The 9,976-nt window shown below is 43.5% G+C and overlaps 1 protein-coding gene across 1 annotated transcript; it reads right to left on the bottom strand.

The window, feature by feature from the left end:
* Window positions 1–385: 385 nt before the first annotated feature.
* On the bottom strand, window positions 386–9,378 carry F2RL1 (F2R like trypsin receptor 1). The gene is made up of 2 exons (XM_081213986.1): window positions 9,219–9,378; window positions 386–2,179 (listed from the first exon to the last, which is right to left on the bottom strand). Exons 1-2 carry the CDS (start codon window positions 9,289–9,291, stop codon window positions 1,080–1,082), a joined length of 1,173 nt encoding a protein of 390 aa, XP_081070112.1. The 5' UTR covers window positions 9,292–9,378; the 3' UTR covers window positions 386–1,079.
* Between the last annotated feature and the right edge of the window lie 598 nt (window positions 9,379–9,976).

Raw genomic sequence — 9,976 nt, 5'->3', positions numbered from 1 at the left:
AAAAGGGCCAGGGAGGAACAAAGGGGCTGCAATCACCATTGCAGAAGGCAGCCCGTTTGGCTTAGCATTATGTGCAAATGTGGCCAATAAGTCCTTTTAAAAATCTGCAAATTTATTTTTCAAACTGGATCCCAGAGCCCCTCATATAATCCACATTTAAGAACTTGCTGAACGAAAAGGTCATTGGTCAGTTTATTACCTGTGAGCAGAGCATACAAATATCACAAGGCACCGTACCTTGGCTCAGTTCATAGGCAGAGCAAGTTGCAGGGGTGCCGCTGGGGAAGAGTCCAGAGAGGTCTGGAGGGCCACATTTGGGCTCCATGGTATGCGGCTCCCCACCCCTGCTTTAATGCTTTTTGAGACAATATTAATACCTTAAACATAATAGACAAAAATCGGAGTTTATTAAAAGTACCACTTTATAAAAAGTTTAAAATATTGGAAACAAAATTACTGCAAAGTACATTTCTGAAAAAAGCACATAATTGCATGCTACACTGAGACTACATTATTGGTCTCATTGCATATTCACAGCATATTTAAAATATAAAGAGTTGTTTATAAATTATATATATATATATAAACCTTAGATATATATCTATATCTATATATATCTCAGTGCAAACAATACTCACTTGGACATCAGTAATACAATAGGGCCTTGAGATTGGCAACAGATAGGTTTGGCAAACATAACTGAATCATCTGTCTACAAACTGCTACATGTGTGTTGTAAGACTTATCTCATGAAGGACTGTGACCCTCCAAATGCAAACCTTTTAATTATTACTGAAGATTAGTGATTACATAAGACCATAACAATAAACCTGGGAACTAGCAGTGGCTATCAGCATTTACACTGAAGGTTCCCTTTAAAACCAACTAACTTGTCTACAGAAGCAGAAGCCTGATGATTTATTTAGCGCAAGTATCAGGCCAGCTGCTTTTGGTTTTTCCATCCCCCAGGAAAGATGGAAGGATACAGCAGTTTGGAAGTTCTTATGAAGTTATGTAAGGCAAACACTGTTCAGTTTTTCATTGCCAACAGGAGACCAAACCTCCATCCAAATGTAAATTTAGTAGGTTGACTTTGTAGTCTGTGAACCGGAGGAATAAGAGGGGGACTTCCTTGGGTATCTGTTTGACGAGAGAGAGACTTGCATCCTCCTTGTAGTGCGCACGCTTCGACAGATGAGTGCGTTTTTAAGGTTGTCCCTAAAGTCCTTTGAAATGAAGTAATAGACAAATGGATCGATGCAGCTGTTTAGGGAAGAAAGGCACAACGCTACAATGTACAAGGCATATACATTACTGGTGTTGTGGGTTGTGATCTGGGCGTAGTGTAACACGAGCAGAACATTACTGGGCAAAAAACAGATCAAGTACATGGAAAGCACAGTAATGATGAACTTGATGGCTCTTTTCCGTTTCTTCCCAATGTTCTCATCTGTAATGGAAGCGTTCAGAGTCTTTATCATGAGGACGTAGGAAACAGTGGTGAGAACAGCGGGGAATAAGAAAACTCCAATTGCTAGAGAAAGGAAGTAGTTGTACATGTCTTTAGCCAACACTGCATGAGGCAGGACATCATGACAAGTGGTGATGTTGAGGTTAGAAACATAAACAGTTTGGTCAACGAGATACAATGGAATGGTGCCAAGGAGGATGAGTACCCATATTGCAGCTGAAATCCCCACAGAAATTTCCGACTTCTTTCTTGAGTGCAATATGGGGTTCACAATCACCCAATACCTTTGTACGCTGAGGCATGTCATAAAAAGGATAGAGCAGTACATGTTTCCATAGAAGAACCCAACGAGTACTTTGCACAAGCCTTCGCCATAGATCCAGTTATTGCCATTAATATGGTATGCAATCTTCAGAGGGAACCAGATAACGAAGAGGAGATCTGCCATTGCCAGGTTAGCCATATAGACCACCGCTGGGTGCCGCTTTTTCGTTCTCAAGAAGAAGACCCACAGAGCCATAGCATTGCTTGGCAAGCCAATGATGAACACTAGAATGTAGACCGTGGGAAGGAAGACTGTAGTCAATTTGCCAGTGAGGATTTTGGCTGCAAAAGCATCCACAGTGTATGCATCTTTAGAGGTGTCGCTTGTATTGACCTTATGACCAATAAAGCTTCTTCCTTTTGTCCGGTTGGTTGGATTTCTCTCTAAAAAGGAGAAAGGCAAGAGTGTTAGCTGCTCATTGGTGAAAAACCAAACATGATAATCATGAAGCCTACATAGGGAACACTCCTAAATACTTAATTGGATACTATAATTCAATTTGGTTTAGGGGAGTTCTACCATTGAACTGACAGGGCTATCTGGCAAGCTTGACTTCATCAAGACAACCCACAAATTTAGAATCTTTTGAAGAAGAGAGTATGAAGGCCATGCTTAATCTTTCCTATGCCTGTCCATTGTTCCTGGAAAAACCCTCAGTGGCTGTTCTTACCTTATTTATTCATCATGCTTAATCCTTCCTTATGCCTGACCATTGTTCCTGCTAAAGCCTATGGAGGTCATTTTACTTTATTATCTACCATGTTTTTATCCCACCCTTCCTTCAAGGAGGTGAACTGCTTCCCCCTCTTCATTTTATTCTCACAAACATCCTGTGATGCAAATAAGATTGTTACTGAGGAAAGGTCTCAACCTTGAGCTTCATGGCTGAGTTGGGATTTGAACCCAGGTCTCTCCAGTACTAGCCTGGGACTCTAACCACTATACTTTCTTGGTTCTCAGCCATTTTTGCCACCAGTTAGGCTTATTATTTTGTGTCTTAAGAGTATGAGCAACCCAGTAAGTATTTGTATTGCATTTGCATTATAAGTGTATTTCACAAAGAATAAATGGTATTGGGGAAAGGAGGTGGAAGTTGGGAGTGTGGTGACTTCAAGCAGACGCTGTCTGGAAGAGCTGGTGAGGACAGTCATGCTATGGATTGTTAAAACTGCTATGAGAGAGTTTTGAAAACAAAAAGGACTGAACCCTCTCTTGGGCTCAAGGGAGAGAAACACATTGTCTTCATTCATTCTCATCTATATCTATCTATCTCCCAAATACTTAAGAGTACCTTTCTTCTGGGACGCGGTTGGCGCTGTGGGTTAAACCACAGAGCCTAGGGATTGCCAATCAGAAGTTCGGCGGTTCGAATCCCTGCGACAGGGTGAGCTCCCGTTGCTCGGTCCCTGCTCCTGCCAGCCTAGCAGTTTGAAAGCACGAAGTGCAACTAGATAAATAGGTACCGCTCTTGTGGAAAGGTAAACAACGTTTCCGTGCGCTGCTCTGGTTTGCCAGAAGCGGCTTAGTCATGCTGGCCACATGACCCGGAAGCTGTATACTGGCTCCCTCGGCCAATAAAGCGAGATGAGCGCTGCAACCCCAGAGTCGTCTGCAACTGGACCTAATGGTCAGGAGTCCCTTTACCTTTACCTTTCTTCTACATCAGTGATATAAAGTAAGCACAGGACTGTGAACAATATGTTTCATTCATAGCACATAGTTCTGCCTAACTAATGCAATAGTAGGTGGAGCATTAAGCCAAAGTGCTCTTCAACGCCTGCTCCCAACTACCTAACATGGTCAGCACACTTGGTTGCAAGAGGGTTTGGCCCTGACTAATAGCAAAGTTGTTACACAGCTGCAACTCATGCCATTATGTAGTTAGATATTAACACTGGATGCTAACTGGAGTCACTGACTAAAAGGCTCACTCATTCATTAGCGCTATGAGCAGGAGAAAACTGGAATAGATTGTGCTTTGTATAGCACACACTCAAAAGTACCTGAAAAACCAGTATTGAAAGTTTTATGTTTTCACTTTGTTAGTGTTTTTAGTGTACACAAATAATGAGCAGGAGGTATGGGAAAGAAGAGGTAGCAAGAAACATGCCTCCTCCTCCTACCTCCAGTGTTCTCTTAGCCCCTGGAAATATTACCCATGTCCTACCACAGAAAGGTCACAATGCGAAGTCTACACTAATTTCACTTTTAAACTCACACTGCAGAGCCAACCCTGCCTGGCTTAAAGGAAAAGATCATTCCCCAATTGGTCTATGTACAGGAACCAACCAATCTGATGGTTGGATCTTAATCAAATAGCCATTCTAGGACAGCAACCTCATTTGTGCCCTGGAGGTGGTGGCTAGCCTAGGGGGTGCAGGAGAGGCCAAGCAGCCCAGAGCTCCATCGCCCAACATCTTGCCATCGTTCCACACCTTACAGCATCTGCAGACTATGGCAGCCAACTCTGCCTAACCAATGGTAGGACCAGCCATATGGAATTTTACAAAATGCCGAGGACTTCCGGGTTGGCGCGATCGGGAAATGGCGGATTCCCTCCGAGCTCCGGAGGGAATCGGCTCAGCGGTGGATGGGTCTTTGCCGTGCCGGCGACACGGGGACCCTTAAAAACCGCAGGCGCGGAAGCCTGCGGACTGAAGACTCGGCGGGTGCCTTAAGCGCCCCCCCTGATTCGCAATGAGCCTTTTTAAAGGCTACGGAGGGGATACAGGGGACGGCGTGGCACTGAGAGTCGACCGCTACCGCCGCTGAGCGAAGCCGCGAGCCATAACTGGAGAGCGCTGACTTCCTTCCTTGAAATTCGGACTGAAAAAAGAACCCGTGAGTAATTTGGAACTGAACTTTAAAACTTTTACCTTTTGAATTTGAGACGACCGGGGGGTGTGCTAAAAGGAAGTCCCCACACCCCCCCTTGCAGACGATCCAGAGCAACGAAATAAGAACTAAGCTGGAGTGCCTACCCTGTAAAGGGTGAGTTTTAAAAAGACAGTAACTTCCAAGATTTAGAAAGGTAAATTTGAGCAGGAGAGTGGAGTGTTGGAAGAGTCTTTGTTTTGTGGTAAACAACCCTCCCTCCCGGGCCCGGGAGCGACCTGCTTTGGAGCCTGTATAGAGGAGCAGAATTTGACAGCTGTCAAAAGCTGTCAAATGGACTATTAATAGTGAAAAAAATTGCTGTTTAAGACCTCTCCGGATTAAAAGGAGTTACAATTGAACTAAAATTTTGAGAAACAAAGAAACAATAATAGGACAGAGGATTGTTGGAGAAAAGGTTACTCAGTAACCAGATTCCCTCTAGGGGGAATTCTGTGGAATTACAATGGCTGTGGGTGGAAAGATACTGAGAGAAATCGAAAGAATGTTCTCACTGGTGGGAACCCTACAGGAGCAGACTACAGCTATGAGTAAACAATTGACGACCTTGGATTTGGAAACAAGTAGTTCTGCTGAAAGTAATGAGGGCCTGAGTGAGAAAGAACCCACAGCTGAATTTGAAACAATAAACAAAGAAGAGGAGAAGACAAAACAAGAAAGAGAACAAGTTATCTGGGAAAGTACTAACCAGAAGCCGACATCTGGAGAACACAAGCAAGGAGACTATTGGATTAAATCCACTCTAAGCCTACGAAAGATACAGAAGATGAAAGTGGAGGCCCTGGGACTTTATGGAATTCAGGAGCTCGAAATAAAGAAGTACAATTGGGGCCTCCACATAGACTTTGATTTTGACTATCAGCAAGACTTAGGCCTTGTGGAAATTCCTCAGCAGTTGCCTTTAAATATGGGAAGAGACTATGGACTGATTGGATTGATTGTTAAGGAAATCTTTCGAGACTCGATGATAGACAAAAAGGACTACCAACAAAACCGGCGGAGAGGGACTAAAAGAGAATTGAGAGCCTCGGATATCCGGAATCCAGGCTAAAAACTGTTACTTTGGACATGTCTCGGGAAAGGACGCAAAGCGGGGAGGGGAGGGAGGGAAGAATCAAATTTAAACAACACTCAAGACCAGGGGGTTTAGTATTAAGAAAATTATGTAAGAAAAAATGAGAAATCGAGGGAAGAGAATTGGGGTCCAACTTAGGGAAAATTTATTTTTGTTTTTTATAAAAGGACTAATATTAAGATGGAAGAAATGCCAACTTGCTGACATAAGTTTGGGAATAGGGATGCAGGGGAGGGGGTGGGGGGAAGTCAAGGACTAGGGTTAGAAAATAAGATTTTCGGGAACTATTCATGTTCGTTGTGTTTTATGTTTGTTTTGGTGTGTTGTTTGTGTTTATATAAAATGTGAAAACCCAATAAAAATATTTTTTTAAAAAAAAAAAAGGAATTTTACAAAATGCCTTCTCTTCTCTTTCTCTCTCTCTCTCTCTCTTTTACAACATATTGTGAAATCCTCAGGAGCAAGGTTGCCGTCTGCAGCTAGGTCTTGCAAGACATCTACACCCATTGATTTCTCACAGAGTCAAATATAGTCCCTTAGCCCTAGGAATGTTGCTCCACCATTCCTCCTGCAGTAGGAAGATGTAAACCACAATCTCCAGTGTCAAATTTGAAAAGGGCGCCAAGGCACATTGCAGAAGCTGCAGTGGATGGTTTAGATACAGTGACATTATGTGTGAACAGGCAGTGTGCAAGTGGTAGCTACCCTTTCAGTACAGATCAGTATGAGAAGGCAAAACACACTCCCAAGGAACAAGGCAGACCTGGCTAGGAAAACCACCCACTCTCTTGGTACGTTCCTGAGTCAGACCACTAGTCCATCTAGCTCAATACTGTCTTACACTGACTGGCAGCAGCTCTCCAGTGTTTACTAGCCCTACGTGGAAATGCTGGGGTTTGAACCTGGGACATTCTGTATGATTATCACTCCAGGAAGTACAGCTTATCTCCAACCACAACAAAGTACCGTATTTTTTGCTCTATAAGACTCACTTTTTCCCTCCTAAAAAGTAAGGGGAAATGTGTGTGTGTCTTATGGAGCGAATGCACGCTGTGCAGCTATCCCAGAAGCCAGAACAGAAGGAGGGATTGCTGCTTTCACTGCGCAGCGATCCCTCTTGCTGTTCTGGCTTCTGAGATTCAGAATATTTTTTTTCTTGTTTTCCTCCTCCAAAAACTAGGTGCGTCTTGTGGTCTGGTGCGTCTTATAGAGCGAAAAATACGGTATATTTACTTGTCTCTGACATACTTCTGCTTTCCCCCCACTCTCCAACTTCAGAATACAGATTCTTTGAATGACAGGAACTGCCTTTTTGGTTTTACGCCAGAAAGCTTCATGTGCATCAATGGCATGGTATAAATGAGTAATTGTGTGTGTAGCTAGTTTGCCAGACTTTTTAGTCCACTTCATTGGCTTCTGCTGAAAGAGATGTTAGGGGTGGGTGCCATACTCCTGCAAATATATTACAAAATCTTTTGTAGATATTGAACCATTTTTAAAAACGAGAGTGGTTTTTCTAGAAAATTACTCAAGCTGATATAACATAGCAACAAAACCAGAGTCTAAATGCACAGATGCCAGAGAAAAGAAGTATTGGATTGTTCTTAATTAACTGTGCTTCCCAGGTAGAAGTTGCAGGAACCATAAAAGGCATTTAGATTCAAACAGAAGCTTAACAGATGCGGAAACAACCATTAACACCATCACAAAATTAAAAGCTGCAGAGAAGCCACTGCAAAGCAGAAAACTTACATTATCTCTTCTTAAATAAATAAATAAATACTCCCTGACATCGAGCAGTTTAGACACAAAGTGAATACCGGTACTTTGTTTATCCAATCTTAGTATCTTGGACTGCCCAGTCAATTCTTACAAAAAGTAGTAAGCAAAAGAGGATGTCCATTTAGTGATCTAAGAAGAGCCTTCAATGAACTGGTATAAGGCCATTTTACAATTGTACAAGTTGCATTTATGCAAAATGAAGTCCTGAGAATGTTTGCACTGCAAGGCATACCCGGAGGCATGAAAAGAGCCCAAGTTACCAACACTTTCCTAATCTTTTAAGATTATGCATTCTATTCATTTACTACAAGCTAATACCAAAGCCTAATAAAATTATATTGAAACTCACAGCCTAAAGAATGGGTAGGCAAACTAAGGCCCGGGGGCCAGATCCGGCCCAATGGCCTTGTAAAACCGGCCTGTGGACAGTCCGGGAATCAGCATGTTTTTACATGAGTAGAATGTGTCCTTTTATTTAAAATGCATCTCTGGGTTATTTGTGGTGCATAGGAATTTGTTCTTCTTCTTAATATCCAAATATAGTCTGGCCCCCCACAAGGTCTGAGGGACAGTGGACCAGCCCCCTGCTGAAAAAGTTTGCTAACCCCTGGCCTCAAGTGTTATCCATTGCTCCCAAAAAATCCCATCTTAATGCATGATAGAACTGTTTTGCTACAGTCAGGAAGATTATACTTCGATTTTTTCAGGAGATCAGATCCTTAGCACTAATGTCTGAGAGCTTAATTAAAGATTCATTAAGTTTTCTTTTTCAGACTAGGTTTTTTAATGTGGTAAAAAAATCAGTCTGTGTCAAGCTATTTTACATACATATTTTAAATATAAACCATGGTTCAAAGGAAAGCATTGTCAAGATATCAGGTTTATGTAAGAACCTTCTGTCTTAGAGACAATTTTTATTGTTGTTATTTACAAGATTTACTGGATGCCTTACTGAAGAGATCAAAGTGAAGTATAACACCTAGTACCCATTTACAAGAACACAGATAATTCTTGTACACTTCAAAGTAAATCAGATATTAACACAATGTTCTAAGTCGTCCCCCCAGCCCCGCGCCAAAAAAAATAATGTTTTAGGCACTGAAATTAGTCACTTGGTAGCTTTGAAGTGAAAGCCAAAAGGTGCAAGGAGGAAGTGTAAGTCAGTGGTGTTCGCACTTTCTAAAGGCAAATAAATCAGTGTGGAGAAGACTCCATAAAGTTGAGCAGTCTGAAAGCCACTGCTGAAGAGCTTTACTCCAGGTAAACACGACTTATGGCGACCCAGAAGTTAAAAAAGAGGGGCGGGGAAGCATTCAGTATATGCTTGGGACAGCTTATACGATTTGCAGCCATGCACTCAAAGCAGGACATTAAGTTAAGCCTTGTTTACCTTACACGGAGAAATAATAATGGAAAGTGGGGGGGGGGGGGTTAACATCTCCAAAGGTGCAAGTCTCTCTGCACATTTGTTTGGGAGCCCCACTGCACTTAGTTCCACTTTGCCTAAACATGGATCCGATCCTGCTGCTCGGACTAAGAAGAGGCAAACCAAGTCTACCTGAGCCAAAGGCCAGCGAAATCTCCAGGAGGAGAAAGGCTGGAGGGCAGACAGAGAAAAGGACCCCGCCACCTTCTTCCCCACGGCGAGCACAGGGCTCCGCGTGCCTTACCTGTGGCAGAAGCGAGCATCAGAGCTCCAAGCAGCACCACGAACCCCAGCCAAGCCCGGCCGAGGCGACCCATTTCCGCGGCACGCGCCTCGCTGCAAAGGCGCCACCACCAACTTCCTCCTCGAGCGTCGACGGCGACTGGGCAGTTTCACTGATACCTAAAAAGGGAGAGGTGGAGGGCTCGGGAAGGGGCGGAGCCTAAGCAGCACCTCGTTGACGTCATCGCTCCAGTCTTGCCCTCCCCTCCCCCCGCGCCTGGCTGTAGGTAGGCGCTCTTGGCTGCCCTCGGGAGAGGGGCGAGGTGAGCTCAGGGCTCTGGAACGTGGCGCGGAGGCGGAGGCGCTTTGCGCGCCGCCATCGAGCTCGCGGAGCGCCTACGAGCAGAGCCAGACATGTTCCCAGGTAGTGCCGGATTTACGTATAAGCTAAACAAGCTGTAGCTTAGCCCCCCCCCCCCCATTAAAGGGAAAAAAACCACTGGATGTACATTTCCAAAATATAAGATAAAAACACTATTAATATACTTAATGGTATTTCACTATTAATATACTTCTTAATTGTATTTCAGTTCAACAATTACTTTGATAACATACATATTTTGTTATGTGCAAATGGCTTTAGATACCTGTTAGGTATCTAAGACCCTGATGCTGGGAAAGATGGAGGGCACAAGAAGAAGGGGACGGCAGAGGATGAGATGGTTGGACAGTGTTCTTGAAGCTACCAACATGAGTCTGACCAAACTGCGGGAGGCAGTG

The sequence above is a fragment of the Podarcis bocagei genome, assembly GCF_964188305.1.
Source record: "Podarcis bocagei genome assembly, chromosome: 11".
NCBI lineage: Eukaryota > Metazoa > Chordata > Lepidosauria > Squamata > Lacertidae > Podarcis > Podarcis bocagei.
This window is presented reverse-complemented; position numbering and strand designations above follow the sequence as displayed.